Below are 24,029 nucleotides of genomic sequence, written 5' to 3'. Positions count from 1 at the left end.
CCGCCGCCCCCCGCCACCCCCCCACCCCCCCTGCAGCATTGCCCATCGCACAGGCCCCAGGAAAACCCCACAGGTGTCCTTATTAGGACCAAAGCTGAACATCTGTTCATATTCAGTGCCTGGGGCATGAAATAAATCAATTCATTACTTTGTGCATAATTTTTCACCTTTTAAAAATAATAAATGATAATGTATGTATACATATTTATTTAAAAATAATAAGTGATAATGGCTATATTTCCATGTTGCTTCTCACAATTGGGAGAAATGCTCACCTTATGGTGATGCTACACGATCAAGACCGTCCCTCATGAGACATGGACAAACAGAATCTGTCTGTTATTGGAGGGGAGCATGCCTTGTCTCCCCCGTTGAGAGTGGGAGTGGGGTTCCGGGGGTGCCGCTGGAATAAGCATTTCTGGAGGTCCCCACAGGAGGATGAGATATAGTAGAAAGCTTTATTTTTGTAGAATTACACCTCTGGGTTTCCAAAGTCCCGTTTCCCTTAGTCCAGTCATAGAAGAAGTGTAGCTGGGGCTTCAGTAGAGCTAAAATCAGGGCCATGTCCAGAGTTTCCTTTCCCTGTTGCAGCTGGGTCCAGTTTAGCATCATGCTAGCTGCAATCCATTAGTTCATTGTGTGTTGGGTCCACATGACCATGAGCCATATGGACAAATGCAAGAGAACCAAGAGAAAGCCAAGCATCCCAGGTGTGATTGACAGGCAAATAGCTTCCCTCTGTCACCCCAACTTTACTGGGTATGCATCTGTTTTCCCTACTGGGTTCCCCCCACAGTGTTTTGCAGAGAATATGCCTGTCATGTCTGGCCTTCCCTTCGCTCCCTTCCTGTTATTAATAACTAGTTAATTAAAACGGTATCATCCCCATTCCCTTCTGCGTGGTCTTCAGCCACACTCTGCATGTCCTTACACACTTGGCATGGTCTAGTGCAGTGGTTCTCAACCTTCCTAACGCCGCGACCCTTTAATACAGTTTCTCATGTTGTGGTGACCCCCAACCATAAAATTATTTTCGTTGCTACTTCATAACTGTAATTTTGCTACTGTTATGAATCGTCATGTAAATATCTGATATGCAGGATGTATTTTCATTGTTACAAATGGAACATAATTAAAGCATAGTGATTAATGACAAAAACAATATGTAATTATATATGTGTTTTCTGATGGCCTTAGGCGACCCCTGTGAAAGGGTCGTTCGACCCCCAAAGGGGTCGCGACCCACAGGTTGAGAACCATTGGTCTAGTGGGAAAAGCATGGGATTTGGAGCAATTGGTTCCTTTTGATACGCTTGTATTTGGATCTTGTCTCCCACCCTCCCCCATTATGTTGGAAGTCACTTAACTTTTCCTCTTTCTTTGCCTGGCAAAAGGAGCTAATAATACCTTCTCTTGAGGACTAAGTGAAAAAAACATGTTAAAAATGCCTGACACCAGTGCCCGGTACAGACAAGTCCTTCATAAATGTTAGGTCCTTTCCCTTCTTCTACTCTCCTTCCATTGATAGGAGAGTGAGTCATCAAAATCCCAGGAAGCACGCAGCCTTCAGACTGCAGCAGCGTTAAGTGGTCATTAGTGCATGCTGCTCTGGCCTGTTCTGTGGGGTTTACCTTTTAAGCAGGCTAATTCCATAAGCTATCTTTTCTTAGCTTACAGATTTTTCTGTCCCAATCGCTCTGTAAAGATTTTGAGCTCTATCAAGTATGGTGTCTGATGGTCATTAACAAGCCACCCACCTTCCTTCCCCACTTGCTGTTCTGAGAGGAATCCAGTTCTGTTAATATTTGCTCATCACTGGACATGGCCCACATCCCTGGATCCCAAAGCCAGATGCCCCTGAGCTGTGGACAGGGCTGCCCCATCTGCACAGATAAGCAACTTGTGCCTGACTGGCCTGGCCCCAAATCAGGCAATGTCTCTTAGCCACGGGTGCTGAATGCTGAATTTCTTATCAATAATAATAAAAGGGTAATATGCTAATTAGACCAGACGTCCTTCCAACAGAAGCCCGGGTCCCGGATGCTGGAGGGAAGCCAGTGCTGGCAGCAGGAGGAAGAAAGACCTACTCTTGCATGAATTTTTGTGCATCGGGCCTCTAGTTGGCAGATATTAAACTAACAGACCATAGTATCTTGCTCATCAGTCAACAGTCTAAAGGGCATTACTCTCAAAAGCTCGGTTCAAAGTTAATCTTTGACTTAAAGGGAACACAGAATATGTGCAATGGGACAGTCCCCACTCATCCCCTCTTAGTACCTGGAAATGCCGAGATGCTGGCAAACTGTGACTGAACAAAGTTTGGCAGTGAGCGTGACAATAAAAACAGAGCCAGGTAACAAAAGATTGAAAAGCCACACACAAAAGTGCTGAAAAACTGTAGTGTTGGCACAGAGACGTGTGACAGGAAGCACACTGGTTTGCACAGCTTCGGTACTTCCGAGTAGCACTAGCATAAGTAGTGCCTGTCTAAGACAAAGCTGGCGGCTGATATGGGGAGATAACAATGATGCTGAAACATTACCCTCCTTTCCTTGTACTTTTACTTTTAAAGGATGTTCAAAATCATTTCTTAATGTTTAATACGCTCAAAGGGCAGGAAAGAAGTGGTACCTTCATTGTCATTGTACAAAGGGGGTATTTTTCAGGAAATATACAAGTCGGGAGGAAGAGCCTTGGGACCATGTCCCATGCTGGGATTTAGAGGGTTTGAACATCCTCTATTCCAGGAAGCTTCTTCTTTGCTCTGGATCTCCTAACTTGCAGGGACAGCCAACTGCTAATTCGTGGAAATGAATTCAGCCACTCCTCCCTTCTAGCCAGTTCAGAAGTGCTCGAGGAGGCAGTGTGTTTCCGCGCTGTCTGCCCTGAGGGTTAGAGAGCAGAGTCCGCTCCGAGTCCTCAGAGCTCTCTGCTCTGTCTCCTGGACCGGCGGGTGCCTGTGCCGTCCCACAGCCCTTCAGTCTTTTCATCACAGGTCTCTTTCGTCTGCCATTATTCAGGACAAACGCTGCCATCTCCAGAGCCCTTCCCATCCAGGATTCCCTGATTGGGGTGGAATGCACCCGTTGCCTAGAGCACCCTGACGTTCTGGTGAGAAGAAAGGGGAGAGACTAAATGCCCCGTTTTACTTCTTGTTAGATTCCTAGGAAGAGAGAGGACGTTAAAGCACTTGATTAAATAAAAGTCCTAGTCATCTGTGACTTTTATTGCTTACGAAACGTTGGCCTCCTATTGAGAATCAAAAATTAAAATGATCACATTTTTTATTTTTGCTGGAGACATGTGCATGGTGAGGTCTGAGGGGGTGTTAGAAACACCCTTTTCTTTCCCTGGGAAAAACATATCCCTTTTCATACATCTCTTTCTTTTCTTCCAAAGTAAGGACGCCTGCAGAGTGCCGGAAGGCTGTGCTGGTTATAGTCGGGGTAGTGCTTGTTTAGCGAGGGTGGCCTAGGAGATCCAGCAGCTGGGGTGTTGATCCTGCTGAGCAAAGAACTGCAAGAGCCCATTCAGAAAGACACAGACACATGCCTGATTTTGGCAAATAAAAAGGGGCCAGCCACTGTTGAATAAACTGACAAATAACTCAAGTTCCAAAGGTTTAACCACATCATATCTTTTTAAAAAGCAGATGGTTAAGCCTTTTAGAAATAATTTGACTTGAACTTATTTTTCATCCCAAAACAATACCTGGCAATGGTTTCTCTGGCTTTCAGAGAGGTGGTCCGGGAAATAAAATGCACTAATAGTTTGTGTATCGGGGTGTGAGGATGGTATACATTGCTCCATTTACTGAACGCTTATGTAAGAGTGAAGGCCACTGAACTGTGAGCTTTCTGTGATTTCTCTCTTGCAGTCTTTATAAGAATCATGAGACAGAGGAAACTATTAGAGGGCAGAGGGCCTCTAGCAAGTTACTTAGGGAAGCGTTTGACCCACAGTCATTAACACAGCTCTGGAGTCCAGTGCTTCACGTAATAGCCCATGTTCAGAGATGAGAGCAACAACACCCGTAACTGAGTCCTGCATTAGGTTCACAATACTCCAGGAATCCCTTTATTTCCTCCGCACACAGGCGCCCTGTCACTGTTTTCTGTTGGGGTCCAGCCCCAGCAGGTCCAGGGGTTCCCAACGGTGTGGACTGAGCCGGCAAAGAAGGAATGACACGGAGGCAGCGTTCAGTTGATCAGCATAGCGAGGTTCTTCCTTTATTCTCCTGTGACATCTGTATTTATACCATTTTTTTTAAAAATATATCTTCTTGCTTTCTTACAGAGAGGAAGGGAGAGGGATAGAGAGTTAGAAACATCAATGAGAGAGAAACATGGATCAGCACACCTCCTGCACACCTCCTACGGGGTATGTGCCCACAACCCAGGTACATGCCCTTGACTGGAATGAACCTAGGACCTTTCAGTCCGCAGGCCGACGCTCTATCCACTGAGCCAAGCCGGCTAGGGCCATCACCAATTATCTTATGTACGAGAGTGAGATCTGCTATGACAGGGAGAATAGCGTGGTGATCCTCTGCTTCTCCTTGGGGGGTAACTGCGACTCCTGCTGTTGCTTCTGCTACGGCTTCTGCTACGACTACGGCTTCGAGATCGTGATCTTCCATAACCTGAACTTCTGGGCGCATCAACTTTAACCCGGATGTAGGCAGTTTCTCCCTCATGAGATCTAAACTTAGTGTTATCCAGTTTTCGAACTGCATAGGTCATATCTTCTTTCCGTACAAACTCCACGACGCCAGTGCCATCTCGGTAAACATCAGCATAACTTACATCACCTGCTTCACGCATGTGATCCTTCAGATCCTGCCAGCTTCCACTCGGAGGCAGTCCAGAGACAGCCACTCTGTTCTCAGGTCGCCTGGATGGGGGGCCATAGCGGCCTCGGGGTGCTCGGCCACCTCCACCCCGGCAGCCCCTTGGAGGAAACTCCACCCGGAGACGGTATCCGTCGTAATCATAGCCGTGGCGACCATTCACCGCGTCTTTCGCGTCTCGCGGGTCCTCGAACTCAACGAAGGCGAAGGGTGGTCCTCCGCGGTGATTCTTGAGATCGATGTCGCGGATAGCGCCGTATTTGTAGAACACGTCCTCAATGTCCTTGGTTCGAGTGTCTGGAGGTAAGTTACCCACGTAGATGCGACAATCGTTGTTCCCTGCCCGGCCACGAATCACACCACCTCCGGACATGGCAGCGACCACGAAAAGCACGGACTGGAGAACAGGCCTTCCCACCAAGCCTAGCGCTCGGGAGAGCGAACCTGCAGCAACACTTCGGCTCCTCCAAAATGGAAATAGAAAGTGCACTCTGTATTTATACCAGTTGATTTTAATCCTATCCATTCTATTCCAAAGGTTAGGGCGTTTGTTATCTCCAGTCCAAGGTCACTACTCTATTCTGTTAAGCTACAAGGAAGTAACTGAAGGAGATTATCCTAAGTAAAGATTGTGATTGTTCGTAGTTAAAGTGATTAACTACCCGCCTGGCACTTAGTTAAGGGGTTTTACTGATTCCCTTCCTTAGTCCTGTTAATCCCTAACTCCAGGGAAAAATCCCCACTGGAAACAACCTTTCCCAGAGAGGTGACCTTGGGTAAAACACATAGTGCTAAGAAGGGGAGAAAACATATTAAGAACAGTATGCCATATACGCCAGGTCCCTTGAAACATATGCTGTGCAGATGTTTCTTCCCTGCAGCGACTGTGTCAAGCAGCAAGGATGGACCGGCTTCAGACAAATTCCCCACTTTTTATTTTTTAAATGATAGCGTGTGTAAATCAGCGGCCACCTCTTGGATTGGGTTGTTTAAGACTCGGAAGACCTGTTTGTGACTTTGCCAACAGGTCAGTCTGAGGCTTAACCCTCTATCGGCTCCCCACAGTTTTCCAGCCTCGTATAGTGCCTACTAGTAAGTCTTCAGGAACTAGCAGTCAATGGTGTTGTGCACGCTGACATCTTCATGATGTGACAGCTGTTGGGTTGGACTCTCCTATCTGAGTTACAACAATAAGGAAGCCCACCAGTGCCTGGCTTCACTCAAAATCAGAGTCAAATCTAGAAACGTAGGTGCTCAAGCTAAGTAGTGTGACATCTACCCTCAGATCAACAGGGTGGGGGCTGGCCCTAGTGTACACAAAGGGGCCTCATGCTGGGAACTCCCACCCCTGCCCTGGGGTCCCCTGCTCCACCTTCTCTATCAGCTGCCCTGAAACAGACCCCAGGCCTGGGCAATCCTGCCTCGTGACCTGGAGAGGTAATGCAGCCATTGTCTAAGAGGGTAAAATTGGCATAAAATCTCGCTGTAAAATCACACCCTTAAAGTTATAGTTCCTTGGGGGCAAAGCCTGGTCTCAGAGTCCTATCTGTGGTCTGCACAAAAGTCAATGTTTTTTTCTTCCCAATTCTCAGAGTGGCATCACCAACCTAAATGAAAAAGAGATATTAATGTATTTGGCCTGACACAAAGTAAAAGTGTGTGGGTAGGGTAGCCAAGTCCTCCAATTCGAATTCCAGAGTCTTCCAGAGGTCGTCCTTCTCCCCAGTCATTTCCCAGCCCTCAGCAAGAAACAGAGCTAGAGTTCTCTCCGGCCCAGTGTAGGACATAGGACATAGCAGATCCTTGACAAAAGTTTTGTTACTGAATGGACAAAGGAAAAGTAGGAGGGAGGAAAGAAAAGAAAAAGAGGGAGGGAGACCTAGAAATTCGGTTGCAAAATCTACCCCAATTGTGAGGAAACAGCTAGCTCTTTGGAAAGTTATTTGGCAATATGATTAAAAATCCAAAGAATGTGCACATCCGTTAAACCAGCAATTCTGTATTTAGAAATTAAGGATGTGTGAGAAAATTCTGCTGTAAATCAGAGTATTGTTCTAATTGTAAAATATTGCAGTCTACGTGAATGTCCAACAATAGGGAATAAGGTCAATAAATTATGGTACATCAACACCCATGCTTCCCCTGGTCTTCCCCATGTCATAAATCGCACCACGGTTGGACCAGTTGCTCAAGCTAGAGACGTAGTGTCCTTTAAATAGTTCCCTCCCTCCCTTTCCACCTATCATCCCAAGTCCTATCATTTTCCAAAATATAAAGGGAGTCATCTTATAGATGTATTAACTTAAACAGACAATAGATGGCATCGAGTCTAAAAGCCAATGTATAAAGAAGAATGGGATATTTTCAAGAGTTTTACTCACCACTGATACAGAAGAAATGCATCATTTAGGTAGCCAGGTAAGTGGGTGAAGTTAATTTAACTGAAAGCCATAGAGAAAGGAAGAATTAGAGAACAATGATGTAGGGTTGTACACATAAGACATGTATATAGCAGTATACTTTATGGATGACGTAAGAGATCTTTCTAAATTAATTTAACTAAATGTACTCAGTACCACCTTACTAACCGCAGCATCAGGGTCCTCACTCTTGCTCTTCTCCCTCTGGACCCTTTACAAAGGGCAAGGCGTCCCTGGGGCTAAGGGGCTGTGCCTACCCAAGGTCCACCTCCTTTCTCCGAGACCACACTGCAGAATCCCAGGACCCTGGAACTCCCTTCTCAAATAAGGTCTGCACAGGGCTTTTCTCCAGGCACTTTCTCCTTAGGGTGGATCCTGGCTGCGGTGCGTGTTGTGGCCTGGGGCTTGAACCAGTGGGCTGAAGTGTCCACAGGTGAGCGTGAGAGAGAGAACTCCAGCTCACCGTGTGGGTTGGAGCAAAAGATGGAAGAGGATGAAAGCAGGATCTTCCATTCGTCTTCTTGCTTCAGACCCACAAATGTTAGCAGCCATCCTGGATGCAATGCTTACTGCCAATTCTCTGAACTAGTCAACTCCCTCACTCCGTCCTATCTCATATCCAACTACAATTACCGCTACACTACTCCAACCCCCATCCTCTCTCATCGGAATTGTTGCTGTAGTTCCCTATCTAGTCTCCCATCTTACACCCTTGCCTTCCAACCCCTTCTCCTGCACAGAACAGGCAGAGTGAGCTCTCTAAAATATAAATCAGATCACGCGACTGCCTCAGACTGAAGATGCCGTGCACGCTACTTGCCATGGCATAGAAGCCCTCCAGCTTCATCTGCCTCAGCCTAAGTGTGAGCCTCTCTGATCATCTTTCAGTCTCTAGGAATGTTTCCACCTCAGGGCCTTCACACATGCTGCTCCTTCTTCCTAGAATGTCCTCCCGTGTTCACATGCCAGATTCTTCATCCTTCAAGTCCAGACTTTCTCTTTTCTCTCAGATAGACCTTCTGCAACCACCTTGTACACCCTATTAGCTTCTGGCTAGTATCCTGTTCTTTTCCTTCGTGGCATTTCATTACAAAACAGGCTTCTCTCTTTACTTATCCCGTTTATTTGCTTAATTCCCCATCAAATTGTAAGCACTGTGTTTAATAATGTATAAACTAGAACTTAATACTTCATAATATGTGTGCAATTAATATAACTATATAAGGGGATGCCACTTAGTCAATAAAAACAATGTTTTCTATGGGTATTACTGGCACAGAAAACTTGCACATGACAATTTTAAATAAAAAGAAAGGTTACATAGTGATATAACCCCATTTTTGTTTTAAAAATTGTGAATACATACTACCTATATGTTTACAAATCTATTACACATAGTATATGTGTGTGTTTAAAAAAAAGCTGGGTTGGGAAATTGTTAATGTGGTTTAGTTTATCAATCTTGCTTTTCTTTGAAAATATGAACCTTGTATTATCTTTGTAATAAGCACATATTTTAATGTTTATAACTCAATAAATGCACCCATATCTACCTATAGAGAACCATCACAGTGAACGACACGTTACTGAGCAGCCATCTAGATGTCCTGTAGGATCGGCATGTTGAGCCAGGGTGTGGCACATTCTTCAATAAAATGTTAGGCACCCATTAAAAATCATTGTGAAGAATGTCACTGCGTGGAAAATGCTAATTACATAACATTAACTTAGAAATTAAAAGGAGAATATTTGTATAATTCAGCCTGTCTATATAAATTACTTTAAAATAAAATCTCAAAATCCCTGAGATATGTAATACATCACTAATTCCACAAGGTGGCAATATCATAGCTATTAAGCAGTATTGGACAAATTTTTCTGGGGTGCATTGCATTGTTCCTAAGGTTATTTTTGCTTAATTATATTTTAATCTTAGTTATATTTTGATCTTTGATTTACAATGACATTTGCATTCCTTTTAAGTCCAGGGAATATAAAATATTTTATGGGTGTGTGTGTGTTTAAAGTATAAGTAATTTCTCTGACTGGAGAATGTAAAGGTCTCCACCTATTCATTTGTGCTTCCTGAATCTTTTGCATTTTCAAAAATTGTAATCAAATAATATTAATTGTTATTTCTTGAAAAACTTTTATTATAGGTCTTTGTCCTGGGTCTTTATATACATTACCTTATTTACTCTGCAGAGTAGATGTTATTCTTCCCATTTTACAGATGAGAAAACAGAAGCTAAGGGAAGATTGGTAATTCACCCAAACTCAATTATTTTTTGCCAGAGCCTGAATTCAAGCCTAGTCTTTGTAAAGAAACTGTTAAATGGATAAATAAAAAATAAACAAATAAATAAAATGACTATATAGAAATAAATGAGAGAGAGAGAGAGAGAGAGAGAGAGAGAGAGAGAGAGAGGAGAGAACAGTATTCATCTATCTATCTACTGTCTATCTAATTCAGATCATATTAAAAAGAAAAGGTTATAGTAAATAAGATAGATGTTAAATAATTCCTATCTTCTTTTTTCTCTTAAATAACATATGAGAATTTCCCCCATGTTATTAAAAATTCCTTGGAAACAGAACAGAAAAGGTTATAGTAACTATAACCTGTATGTTGTTGTATAATGATAGTGAGACCCATATTGAAATAGATTTATAATATTCTTTCATTTGAATGTACTATATTTTATTCAGTCTTTCTCCTATTTTTGAATATAGCAATTTTCTTCAAGATTAGGGGATTATTAATGACCATCCTTGTATAGAAATCTTTGTCTATATCTCTGTCCGTTATTAAGGATACATTATAGAATTTAAATGACTTATGAGACTCCAAAAATAAAGCATCAAATTTTCATTTTAAAATTTGTAAAACATTTTTCCAGAGAAAAACTATGCTGCATTTCTCTAACTGAAATAACTAATTTATGATTTTTGCATTTTTCCTGCTAGATTTATATATTTATATATCTATATTCATATAATATGTACCCAGATATATACCTATTTTCACAGAGTTGATAATAAGACATATACACTCAGAAACTTTCATATCCTGTCCTTGTCAATTAACACTAGAGGCCCGGTACACAAAAATTTGTGCACTCAGAGCAGGTGTCCCTTAGCCTGGCCTGTGCCCTCTCGCAGTCTGGGACCCCCTCGGGAATGACCACCTGCTGGCATAGGCCTGCTCCCCAGGGGATTGGGCCTAAGCTGGCAATAAGACATCCATCTGGCAGCCCGGGAGCCCTTGAGGGATGTCCACTTGCCAGCGGGGAGCAGGCCTAAGCTGCAGTCGGACATCCTTAGCGCTGCTAAGGAGGCAGGAGAGGCTCTCACCTCCACCGCTGTACTGGCAACTGTTAGCCTGGCTTGTGACTGAACAGAGCTCCCCCTGTGGAAGCGCACTCACCACCAGGGGGCAGCTCCTGCATTGAGCATTTGCCCCCTGGTGGTCAGTGTGTGGCATAATCACCAGTCATTCCCAGTCTTTCTGCTGTTAGAAATTACCCTTTCTGCTGTTGCATATTACCCTTTTATTATATAGGATAGAGGCCTGGTGCATGGGTGGGGGCCGGCTGGTTTACCCTTCAGGGTGGGGGTCCCCACTGGGTGCCTGGCCAGTCTGGGTGAGGGGCTGAGGGCCGTTTTCAGGCTGGCCAAGCCTCCCCAGTGATGGAAGCTCCCAGCCTCTCCTTTTTTTCTTTTTTCTTTTATCTGGGATTTATTTACCTTCTATAATTGAAACTTTGTAACCTGGAGTGGAGCTCAGAGCTGGCCAGGGCTTGGCTTCCTCCATCATCAGGACAACTCAAGGCTCCAGCTCCGTGGCCCCGGCCAGCTGAAAGCAGGTATCTGGGGTTTATTTACCTTCTATAATTGAAACTTTGTTGCTTTCAGTGTAGCTTAGAGCAGGCCGCGGCAGGTGGGGAACCTTGGCTTCCTCCATCACTGGAGCAAGCAAGCCTCCTGCTCGCTGCAACTCCGTGGCTGCCAACCGCCATCTTGGTTGGCGGTTAATTTGCATATCTCGCTGATTAGCCAATGGGAGGTATAGCGAAGGTATGGTCATTTACGATGTTTGTCTATTATTAGGTAAGATTATATATAATATATAGTAGGCATGTTTCATATCATTAAATATTCTTCAAAAACATGATTTTTAATAGTGGATTTATATTCTCTTATATTAAAATTTTAGATTATTTATAATATTTTTGTTATTGTAGAGAGATATTTGTCACACTGCGGCTTATTTCCTTAAGATAGACTTTGGAAATGGTATTACCAGAGCAAAAAGTAAATATATGAAGGTTGATACATATTGCCAATTTGATCTTTAGGAATGTTCTACCAGTTTCCATTTGCACTAAAGTCTATGAATATCCCCATTTTCCCACACCAGGCAGATACTCATGACATCATTCTCATTCACTTTTGATAGCCCTAAAAGCTAAAGATAACAATCCCTTGTTTTCACTTTCATTTTTTTATTAGTGAATTAAATATTTTACAATAATTTATCAGCACTTTATATTTCCTCTTCTCTAAATTCTCTATTCAGGTCCTTTGCCAATTTTGCTATTGAAGTATTGCTGCTTTTCTTACTGTTGGATAAAAGATTTTTATATATTAGGGATATTGAAACCTTTTTAGTCACATTATGTCAAATATCTCTGTGAAATTTGTCTGTAAATTTTGTTAGTGATATTTTATCTAGAGATGAATTAAATTTTATGATAAACAAATTGATAATCTATTTTGTGTTCTTTTTGCTCAAAAGTCTTTCCTTAACCTCCTAAATCAATAGAATACCTATATTTTATTCTGTTTCCCACCCCCCTCCAAATTTTTTTCTTTTTAAAATTGAGGTATAATTTATGTTCTATTTTAATGGTTTATTTCTTTCATTTTTCATATTTATTAATAGCTAGAAATAATTTTGTTAAATAATGCATAGTGAGACCCATATTGAATATTTAACACTGACCCATGCATCTTACCTGTCACCTGGTGTGGGTAGGAGATTGACATCCTCCTCTGAGACAGGAGGATCATAGAAAGAAATGCATCTGAAAAGAGGGTGGAAATCTGATCAATTGCAAGAGTCTCCTTAGAGACAAATTGACTAATAAGGCCCAAATTCCAGTCCAAGTGCGGCTTCAAGAATTTGAAGCCTAACCTGGTCAGCATGACTCAGTGGTTGGGAGTCGACCTATGAACCAGGAGGTCATGGTTCAATTCCCCGTCAGGGCACATGCCTGGATTGCGAGCTTGATCCTCAGTGTGGGGCAGGCAGGAGGCAGTTGATCAATGATTCTCTCTCATCACTGATGTTTCTATCTCTCTCTCCCTCTCCCTTACTCTCTGAAATCAATAAAAATATCATTTTTTAGAAAAAGAATTTGAAGCCTAGGAAATTTTAGGTAGACAGAACCCCATACATCCATTTTAGCATCCTTAAATTAATCTGGTAAATATTTATTGAGTCCCTGCTCTATACTGTGCACAATAAAACAGCTTTGATTTGAGGACTTTTTTTTTCTGGCATAAACTGTTGCAAAGCTACCAAAAACAACAAGCTGATTATATAAAAATTACCATTTTTATAGGTGAAAACAGTTGAATGGGGAGTCTAGTTTTTGAGGAGTAGATTTGTAACCCTTCTCTTTGTCAATAATTAGCTAGTAGACCAACTTCCTATTCAGACCATATCCTGTTAAAGGTAATAAAACTTTATCATATGTGCATAACAGAATGTTTGTCTTTCTGTTTCACTTTGCTGGGGGAGGGGGGTCTGCAGGAGTGCATAAAACTTATCCAAAATGGTTTCCAATTATTGATAAGCAATGTGTAAAGAAGTGGGTGAAGACAGTGATTTTCTGGGCCTGATAGCTTTAGGAACCAAAGCTTTGTTACAATATAAAGGGTTGACCAGAACAACCCAAGATGGCTCCCTCTCTTCCCTTTTACTGGTCCCAGGGATAGCACGGTATCATTTGTGTTGTGCCTGGTAACGTTAAACCTTGATGACAGCTGGAACAAGAACCATAACCCTGAACCCTATCAATCTGGATGGTATTACATGGATATGTACATGTATAAAAAATTCATTAGTCATTCTTTAGCTAATGAAAATGCATTCATGAGCCAAAAATTAATTCATTAGCTTAAGATTTGGGCACTTTAAATATATTTAAAGAATAAAGTTCTGCCCTAGCCAATTTGGCTCAGTGGATAGAGCGTCAGCCTGAGGACTGAAGGGTCCAGGGTTTAATTGCAGTCAAGGAATGAAGGTACCTTGGGATCAAGCTTCCAATGTACCTCAGTTACAGGATCGATCCCTAGCCCTAGTTGGCCAGTGCAGGGAGGCAACCAATCTATTTGTTTGCCTCACACAAATGTTTTTTTTCTCTCTACCCCCTTCCCTTCTCCCTTAACACTTTTTCTAAAAATCAATGGGAAAATATCCTAAGGTGAGGATTAACAAAAAATAAATAAATAAATGAAGTTCTCCAGACACCACCATCTATTCTGAGGAGAGTGTTTTAAAAACAAAACAAAATTTAATTGAGGACATTGGATACCTAACTGGCCATGAATTGGGCAGCATCTCATGTAGCAACTGGAAGGGCACTCCAAGGAGTTGTATAAAATCGAAGGTTTTTACAGGAGGAAGAGTGGGAGGAGAGAGCTATTAACAAAAGAAAATAAAGGATTATTTGGGGCCTGGATTTCTTTTTGGGGTGAAAGGGGTAAGAGAACAGGAAGGGTTTTTGTTATGCAGGTTGCTTCTTCTTTCTATTTGGGGGGAAGAAAATGGAGACTATATACTTTACTTAAATTTGGCTTTTAAGATAATATTTTAAAATTTTATAATAGGAGGAAATCTAAATGTACTGTGTTCTTCTGGATGGGGGCCTGGAACAGAAGACAGCATCAGGGAAAATTAATGAAATCTGATAAAGTATGGAGTTTAGTGAATAACTATGTCATTGTGGGTTCATTGGTTGTGACAATGCACCATAATGATGAAAGAGGTTAACAATAGGGAAACTAGGTGTGGGGTACATGGGACCTCTCTGTATTATTTTTGCAACTTTTCTGTAATCCTAAAACTATTGTAAAATTTAAAGGTTTATTTACATTTTTAAAAAATGGAGGAAAGATCATTTATTTCAATCTCAGACAAATCACAATTTTGGCCTAAGTCTAGTGTACAGGCCAAATAACCATACTAAACATCAACTGCTATCAGATGTCAGCCTAATCCCAGGTTCTGTTATTTTCAGTGACAGGAAGAAAAAAGTCATGAAAGTTGAAACAGCGTGTCAAAATATGTAAAATCACAAAACATGAAATGGATTAGACAGGAAAGGTTTTTTTAAAAATATTTTTTAAAATATACTTTTATTGATTTCAGAGGAGAAGGGAGAAGGAGAAAGAGAAACATCAATGATGAGAGAATCATTGATTGGCTGCCTCTTGCACGCCCCACACTGGGGTTCGAGCCCACAACCTGGGCATGCGCTTTGACCAGGAATCAAACCATGATCTCCTGGTTCATAGGTCGACGTTCAACCACTGAGCCCTGCCGGCTGGCTGGGCAGGCAAGTTTAGATAAGCTGTTGTGGAAAATGGAAAGCCTTCATTTAACTTCTTGAGTGAGAAACTGATGTAGTGAGAGCAATTTTATAAGCAGTTTGCAAAATGGATTGAGGTTGGGGAGAAACTGAGGCAGGGGATCAGCAAAAAGTCAATAACCGACATGTGAAACAAAAGTCTCAATTCTAAAACCCTAAACTGAAACTTACCGCAAAGGTTTCAAGCCATGTTATTCTTCGTGCCTGGTTTAGGCATCTGGACACAAGCAAGGCCTATTGTGGAGATGGGCGTGTCAGGCGATCTTGGCCCAACTCCACGCGGTATTTGAGTCATAGAACCACTTTAGGTGCCCTGGTTCCAAGGCCCAGCTCTCTGGGGTCTTGTCAGGACTGTTTCTTGTCACTGTGCTTGTCCTGCAGCGGCCCTGTGCTTGTTTGATAGTCAAACTTGAAAAAAAAAGGCTGCTTCTTTCCTTTTAACCCATCCTGAGTTTTTAAAAACTTATTTGGAAATGATTTTAAACTTACAAAAAAGCTGCAAGAATAAGAATACTACACAGAACAGCCACTTGTTACACCTAATGGTAAACATTTCTTTCTCTCTCTCTTTCTGTATATATATGACTGTGTGTATATACTGTATATGACACATATATGACTATATATGAATGTATGTAGATCTAATATTTTTGAACTATTTGAAGATAGTTGGTAGAGAGCATGGTCCTTTAGTACTAACGACATCATTGTGTAGTCCTTAAAAATTTTTAAGGACTAAAAATCTTTTTATAAACATCGGTGCGTTTACTCAGTCACTGTTTCTTGAATTGAACTGACCTATGGAAATACCCATTATTCTGGCCCCACTGCTAACAGACGTGAAAAATCCAAAGTTTCATTTGAATTGCAGGTTTGGGTCTTTGAAAGTATACCATAGAACCAGGTAGTTCAGATTAGTTTTGAACTTTATTCGTTATGTGTTTGACTCAGTGCTCAGCTATTCTAAAAAATATCTTTGTCAAAGAATAATCATATACCAAATAATGGCAAACATTAATCTAGCATTCATAACTGTTGGGCGAAAAATCCAAAGTTTCATTTGAATTGCAGGTTTGGGTCTTTGAAAGTATACCATAGAACCAGGTAGTTCAGATTAGTTTTGAACTTTATTCGTTATGTGTTTGACTCAGTGCTCAGCTATTCTAAAAAATATCTTTGTCAAAGAATAATCATATACCAAATAATGGCAAACACTAATCTAGCATTCATAACTATGTGTTGGGCAGTGTTCTAAGCACTTTATACTAATTCATGCACTTAATCCTCACAAAGCCATAGAGGACTATACCACGATTACCTTCATTTTAAACATGGGGAAATGCAGGCACAGAAGGTAACTAACTAGCCCACAAATAAATAGCTGATAAAGGGGTAAAATCAGGATTTGAACCTATGCTCTCAGATCCTCTCTCTCTCTCTCTCTCTCTCTCTCTCTCTCTCTCTCTCTCCCTCCCTCTCTGTGTGTGTGTGTGTAGCCTTCTTACATTTCACAGTCTCTTCTCTAAAGATGATCCCATGCTATTTTTTGTTATCGATTGCTTCTCATTGTGTCGTGTTCCCTTAGGAGAGAAGCATTCATTTCCTTGATGTGTTTATTTTTCAGCTGAAGAAAAGGTGACTGGTCCCATGAGCCGGGAAGAATGAACTCAGAGGAGGTTGTTGATACAAGGTTCTCCCACTCACCAGCTGTTGAGAGTCTGTGGATGAAGGGCAGGATCTTATTACTTCAATGGAAGCAATGGAAGCCGGCGACCATGTTCCCAAGCCACAAACAGCCGAGTGGATTTGGCACAGTGGGGCTGCCTCATAAATAATTAATCAGAAGCCTTTGATACAAATCTGTTTTGCAGTAGCCTTTAAATTCAGTGTTGCCTCCTTCTCTAGCCTTGGGTATATTAAAGAGATCCCCTCTGCGTCTCACTCTAGTGCCAGTACTGGCCTGAAGGCTGGGTCCACAGGGGAATTTTCTTCATTCAGTCTGTGCCTCCCCTGTTTGCATGCCATTTATAGGGCCAATGTGGGTTAGTAACTATTTATTGAGCGCCTGTTCCATGCCAATTATTAGGCTGAGTGCTTTACAAACATCTAATCCTCCCAAAAGCTCTGTAAAGCTGCACCTACTGCCTCCATTTTGCCCCCGAGCAAATGGAGGCTCAGAGAGGTTGTGTGTTATGTCTAAGATCACACAGTTGGCAGTGTCAGGGCTCAAGTCTAGGTCAAAATTCAAAGCCCCTCCACTTTAACACGCTGCTTGGCCCATCACTGTTCCAGAGATAATGAGCCCATCATATTATCACTGGTCTTCCTCTCATAAGTGGAGGTGAGGACAGCAGAATAGGGGAAGTGTCTGAGAGAGAGAGGATTGGATTAAGGAGGCTTTAGAGCAGCAGTTCTCAACCTGTGGGTCTCGACCCCTTTGGGGGGTCGAATGACCCTTTTACAGGGGTTGCCTAGGACCATCGGAAAACACACATATAATGACATATTGTTTTTGTGATTAACCACTATGCTTTAATTATATTCAATTTGTAACAATGAAAGTGGGGGTCACCACAACATGAGGAACTGTATTAAAGGGTTAGGAACGTTGAGGACCACTGCTTTAGAGGCATCAAAGAATCATAGAATTATTTTCTGAGGAAAATAACACAATGTTCTTTTAGGTCAGAGATTGATTAACTATGACCTGTGAGTCAATTCCAGCCCCAAATGTAAATAATGTTTTATGGACACACAGCCACGCCCAGTCTTGTATGTACCGTCTATGCCTGCTTTTTCTCTGTGATGGCAGAGTTGCATAGTTGTGTCAGAGACCATATGGCCTGCAAAGCCTAAAAATACTGACTATACGGGCCTTTCTGGAAACAGTTAGCTGACCCTGTTTTACATGACTTAGGAAGGAAGCCAACAGTTTTCATTAAGATCAATGTATTATTTTTTTCCCCATTTGACTGAAAAACTACTTAAAGATTTATAATGCTAATATAATCACTGTATTCTAATGGTGGTGGGTGGTGGAGTGGGGTGTGAGGAGAGGGGGAATCTAACCAGGGAAGGTTAAGGGACTGGGAGTAGAAGGGAGAAGTCTGGACCTCTGTGTCCCCAGCCAACTCCTCACCCCAGGCTCATCCCACTCATTCTTTCTTTTCCTCCTGCCAAATCAAGTTTCCTAAAATAACTCTTTGCTCATAAACTTGTAAGTGGCTTCCCACTTACCACATGCTCAAATCCCAAACCCAACCTGGAATTTAGAGACCTTAACAATCTTCACCCCTACTCATCTCGCTCTCCACCTCCACTTTATCCTTTTCTTTTTATCATAAAGTCATGCCAAATTTGAGTTTATATTTCAAAGCCAATGTACTTGTTCTTGATACCTTTTTATGTAAGCAGAAAAGTAAACCTGTAATATTTGTAGGTGGTGTATGTGACCATAGGAAACCAGGCCAAGCTTTTGTGTATGATGCCATTTCACCTATGGTAAAAGTTATAGACAAAGGAAAAATGTATGAATGTATTACTTACTTTTCTGCCACAGACATGGTCCAATTGTATTTAGAAAAACAAATGCTAAGGTTTTAGTTTTTAATTGTAATTTGTCAGCTATCTCCCACATTGCCATGTATTTTTCATAAAGATAATTTTTCATGGTTGTGGAGTATTTCATCTTTCATATGTTCCAAAGTTTTCCTAATACTTCCTTGGCATTTGGGCATCGAAGGTTGATATTTCCATTCATTTCTTCTCCATTCCCTGGAGTTGTTCTCACTGTTTCCCACCTTTGCTCAGGGTCCCATCTTCCCTTCTCATCTGCTGAAGTCCTACCCTTGTTGACTAAGATCTGTCACCACCTTCCTTCTGGGGAAAAGTTCGGATTGACCTTCAGAATGAGGGATGGATTTCAAGACACTTGCTCCCCTAGGAAGCGCTGACATAGCACCATCTCAACCTGATAGCAGTCATTGCAGTACCGAAGGGCTCGAAGACACCATTGTTTCCTGGTGCTGCACTCAGGAGAACAATTTACTTTAGAAAATAATAACGGATAACGGACACATGTCAGCCATTATTCCAAGCACTTTACATACATTGCCATTATCCTCATGACAACGCTTTCAAGTGGGTACTATTAATACTTTCATTTTATAAATAAGAAAACTGAGGTACAGAGAGACTGCAGTGACACAACTGTAAGCGGTATTTGAATTCAGACAGCCTGGAAGCAGAGCCTGGGTGCTTAGCGAGTGACATAGAAGTGCAGTCAATTCACTAGGGCCCTGTATCTCCCTAGTCTCCATCACCCAGTCTGAATCTAGCCCATACCATTTACAGAGTATATGCAGAGGGAGAGGGGCTGCTGAGGAATGATCTCACTAGGAACACTGAGCCTGCCCCTCTGTGTTGGAGAGGGGCTAGTGGCCAGCATCCTTGCATCCTCAGATCCTGAGGAGATCATCAGGATGATAAATTTGCTTTGTCTTGGTCATTCTCTGACCAAGGGCATTTCCAGAGCCAAGGCAGGATGTGATGGGAAAAGCTGCGTCTTTCAGACCTTGCGCATCTCAGTGTCTCCAATGCCGGCATAAAGCAGGCCACCTTATATGGAGGATGTATTGTGACATGTAACACAACAGTGGCTACAGTTTTTAGTTAACAGTCCTTCTCAGGCCCTCTCCCAGGAAGAATGGGGCCTCTTGCAATGGCTCATATGCCAGTGGGGTTGGGCAGAAGAGAGAGTTCATTCCAGAGTCGAGTACAATTACAAAGCTGAGTCAGAAAGGGAATGAATGGTTATTGGCCTCTAGTTTGCAGAATGATAGAACCTCAAGGCTCAGAAAGATGTTAAAGATCACCATTGCCAGCTACCTTCCAGTGCCTGATTCCCCTAGGACAGCTCTGCCAAGCAGATGTCCAGCCCGTGCTTGGATACCTCCACTAATGGGGCCCTCACTACCAACCAAAATCCAGTTCTCTATGGCTCTGTTAGAGAGGGGAAATCTATCTTCCTGTAGCTTCCATCAATTGGGACTAATTCTACCTTTGGGATGCTAGAGAACAAGTCAGTTCCCTTTTCCACACAGCAGCCCTGGAGAGATTGGGGGTAAATGACCACATCCTCCCTGAGTTTTTCCTCTCCAGGCTAAAGACTCACAGGTGCTTGAATTGTGTCTTTTCTCACATGGTTTCCAGACCCTATGTCAAGCCTGTGTGCACTGACTGCTTCCGACTTTGCTTAGAGTTCTCCAAGTATGGAGCTAGACCACCACACCGAGCTCCAGCTCACATCAGAGCAAAGCCATTCTTTCCCGAATATGAGAACTTTAATGTCTGTTGTGAGTTCCTAGGAACAGAAATTAGTTCTGAGTTCCAAGGGGTCCCGGGGCTTTTCAGTGAGTTTTTTAGTCAGAAGGGGGCAAGGAGATAAAAAGGAATTTGTTAGGCTTCTATGGTTGGGAAGAGAAAGTGGCTATATATTTTGAATGCTTATTACATACCAGATACTGTGCTAAACACAAAACATGGATTATCTCGTTTAATCCACTCAGCACCTCCTGTAGGTGGTACTGTTATGACACCTATTAAACAGCTGAAGAAACGGAGGCTTGGAGAAGCTCAGGGTTTTCCCAGTCTCGGGGGGTGGGGGGACATGCTGACTCAAGCCAGATATTAATAGGGAGCGACAGTGCAGATTTGGGGCTTCGACAAAGAGCAGCACCAGGGCAGTGACTGTGCTTCAGGAACGCCAGGTGTAGCAGTGCAAAGGGGGTCAGGGAGTGGGGTGAGAATAGGACTTCTAAGACCCTGAAGGTGGGAAGGGAGAAAGCATGGCAGAGTGGCACAGAAGGATGGGGGTGCTGGGGAGTAATAATAATAACAGCTACCATGTACTGAGTATGAAACCACGCGTTTTGCATATGTAAACTCTTGTAAGCCTCACAGCAGCCCTAATGGGGAATTACTATTATGGTCGCTATGTTGCAGATGAGGAACCTGAGGCTGATTGAGGTTAAATGGATCACTGAAGCTACGCAGCTGGGAAACAGCAGTGTCAGGATTGGAATTCCGACCGCTGACCCAGGCTCATGGTCCTATACTGACTCCCAAAGGGGAAGACTGTTGGCAACATCTAAGGGAAGGAATTTCTTTCTCAAGAGATGGGGGCATCCCAGGGCAATGTTTGGCGAGTGAGGACAGGGAACCTGGTTCTGGATGAGATGGTTTTGCCAGACTCTACATCTGCCGTGCCAACCCTGAGGCTAGCCTAACTCACCTCGGAATCCGACAGTGAAGAGGTGAAAGGTCATCTGTTTTTATGCCTTGTAGTTCCTTTTTGAAAAATTTAAACAATGTGCTTTCTCTTAGTTTAACGGGTCTCAAACCGGAGGACTTGTTAAAACAGATTGTTACCCCACTCCTAGAGTTTCTCATTTCGTCCGTCTGAAGATGAAGCCTGAGGATTTGTACTTCTAACAGAGCTACCAGGTGGTGCTGATGCAACTGGTTGTAGGATTACATTGGAGAACAATGACTTTGGCCTATTAGTAAAGCTACTTGTGAGATTTTTCTAAACTGACTTGGCCGTGAAAAGGTTAAGTACAGGAAAGGCAAAGGACATGCCCTTAAGCCAGAAGCAGCAGGAGTGGGTTGGGGGTGCAGACTCGGCGGTCAGCTAGGTGAGTGAGAGCCTGTATGGGCTGGGGGAGAGAAGGCACAGCCAGAAGAGACTAGCTATTCCTAGAGGAAAATGAGGGGAAGCAGAAGAGAAGGCCAGGGTGAGCTGGGCAGGGGAGCCAGGCTGGCTACAGAGACAGAGATCTGGCAAGGGCAGAGGTCAAATGGGGTAAAGCTCTTGTCAGAAGCTGCAGGCTCTTGCCTGGGCAGGAGGAAAGAACGGGGGAGGGAGGACACAAGCCGCCAGGAGTGAGCTCCTGGGATTGTGGTCTGTGACAGAACCTGCGGATCACATTTCAGCTGCGACTCACTGTCTCCAAAGCCTCTCTGCCCATCGGCCATAAAGTGCCCAGGACTTGCCCTCTGACAGTAGCGAGGTGACGTGCTTGCAGCTAGAGAACGGAAGACAGCACTAAATGCTGTTTCTTCCCCTTCGTGGTGGTCAGAGGGGCAGGCAGGGCCAAATCTGGGGAACTCACAGTCTGGGGGTTTGACCTTTGAAGTGCTCTAATTCCTAGGCTGCATTTCTCCCACATGGGAGACCGACTCAGCTGCAGTGTTGGCGCAGTGTGGAGAGTGGCCGCGCCACTGTGGCTGCAGCAGTGGCTAGTGGCTGGGTGCCTGGCTGCTCTCACCACTCCTGGAATTGGGACAGCTGGGCTAGGCAGCTCCTTTCCCTTGGTACCAAGAAAGGCAGCATCTCCCTGCAATGCTGCATGCCATTATTCCGATAGGAACAAGATTCTGTTCAGAGGTCCCTGCTGGACCCTGGCCTGCAAGCACTACCCACCCAGCCTGAGCCAAGTTCCTGTTTTCCCTTTTGTGCCTTTTAGCCCATTTCCTCTACATGTCTGTTCAGTTAAAATAAAAATAATAAAAAAATAATAAAAGGATTTATTGAGCCCTGGCCGGTTTGGCTCAATGGATGGAGCATCGGCCTGTGGACTGAGGGGTCCCAGGTTCGATTCCGATTGGGGGCATATGTCCGGGTTGTGGGCTCGATCCCCAGTGGGAGCTGTGCAGGAGGCAGCCGATCCCTCATTCTCTCTCATCATTGATGTTTCTACCTCCCTCTCCCTTCATCTATGAAATCAATAAAAAAATATATTTTTTAAAAAGGATTTATTGAGTGCATACTAGATGTCTGGCTTGGTGCTGCAAATACAGACACGAGTGCAGTAAAAGAAATCTCCACCGTCAAGGAAATCAGTCTAGTTCGGGGAATACCCTAACTAATCAGTCTAGTTAGGGAAATACCCCTGTATAGAGATAATTACAACCTTGTAGAATGAATGCTATTTCTTACACATAAATCTCATGCCCTCTTGGGGCCTTTGTATTTGCTGTTCCTTCTAGAATGTTCTCCAGGTCTTTGGCTGGTTCATTCTCTCACTTTGCTCCGGTCACTCCTGGGAGACAGGCCTTCCCTGACTTTCCCATGGAAAATGGAGCCCTTTCAATTCTCTGAGTCCATTTTACCCCATGTAGTTTTTATTCTATAGCATCTCTAGCCACCTCACATTATCTATTTAAATGGGGGAGGAGGGGATGAGGGTCAGCCTCCCGTACTAGATTGTATAGATTGTAAGCTATAGAACTGGTACCTAATGGGCACTCAATGTATATTTCCCTTTTGTTCATTCGTCGTAAGTGATTGCCCGGTTGAACTTTTCGGAGCCTGTCAGAGCCATCGAAATGGAGGATGAGGCCTGACTTTCTACAGTCTGCACTGTGCCCTCAGCCCAGACTAAGGAGATTCTAGCTCCCCACCGGTAACTGCAATGTACTGAGTATTAACTGTGTACCGGGCCCTTCAAACTCATTCTTTAATCCTCACAATGCGCTGCAAAGTCCGCATTATTTCTCTTCTTTTACAACTGAGGTGAAAACAGGCTCAGGGAGAGTGACGTGCTCACAATCACGGATAGCGAGGTGCCCAGGGGGGCTCTCTGGGAAAGGACTACCCACATTTCGGCCACGTCCCTACCGGCCTTTCCCATGTCTCCACTACATCCCCATCCCAGCCCTGTCCTTCCCACTGGACCGCTGGGCCGGGGCTAGCCCGGCTGCTCCTCCAGCGCCAGTGCGGGGACGCGTGCAGGGTGGAAAGGGGGCCCATCTCCGTCCAGGGCCAGAGCTTTCCCTCCCGTGTCCTCCCCACGGGCCGGCTGCTGGATGCCCAATGGTCCATTCCCAGGCCTGCAGCGCTGGAGAGAGGATGGCGGGAGGCGGAGAAAGAGAGCCTCTTTCAAAGGACCCGCGGGACAGAGGGGCGCACAGTCCCTCCCCGCCGTCGCCGCTCCCTCCTGGTACCCAACCGCGGTCCAACCTGACCCGTCCCGCGGCAGCGCGCATGCGCGGGCGCCCCTGGCCCCGCCCTCCCGCCACCGCCCTCCCAGCCTGGCAACC

General features: G+C 43.7%; 2 protein-coding genes and 1 pseudogene across 2 annotated transcripts in view; 2 read left to right on the top strand and 1 right to left on the bottom strand.

The window, feature by feature from the left end:
- The window catches only part of SLC44A1 (solute carrier family 44 (choline transporter), member 1), a 110,034-nt gene extending 93,166 nt beyond the window's left edge, over nt 1-16,868 (top strand). Inside the window, exon 15 of the mRNA XM_006768730.2 lies at nt 16,552-16,868. Coding sequence (XP_006768793.1) covers nt 16,552-16,566 — 15 coding nt within the window. The 3' untranslated portion in view covers nt 16,567-16,868. The remainder of the gene's footprint in view (nt 1-16,551) is intronic.
- LOC102769232 lies at nt 4,461-5,300 on the bottom strand (annotated as a pseudogene).
- A 3,329-nt stretch (nt 16,869-20,197) lies between the features above and the next one.
- Nucleotides 20,198-24,029, top strand: part of FSD1L (fibronectin type III and SPRY domain containing 1-like) — a 59,192-nt gene continuing 55,360 nt past the window's right edge. The window contains exon 1 of the mRNA XM_006768734.2: nt 20,198-20,281. Coding sequence (XP_006768797.1) covers nt 20,198-20,281 — 84 coding nt within the window. The remainder of the gene's footprint in view (nt 20,282-24,029) is intronic.

The sequence above is a fragment of the Myotis davidii genome, unplaced genomic scaffold, assembly GCF_000327345.1.
Source record: "Myotis davidii unplaced genomic scaffold, ASM32734v1 scaffold723, whole genome shotgun sequence".
NCBI classification, from domain to species: Eukaryota; Metazoa; Chordata; class Mammalia; order Chiroptera; family Vespertilionidae; genus Myotis; species Myotis davidii.
Note: the sequence above shows the minus strand (reverse complement) of the source record. Positions and strands in the feature narration are given on the sequence as shown.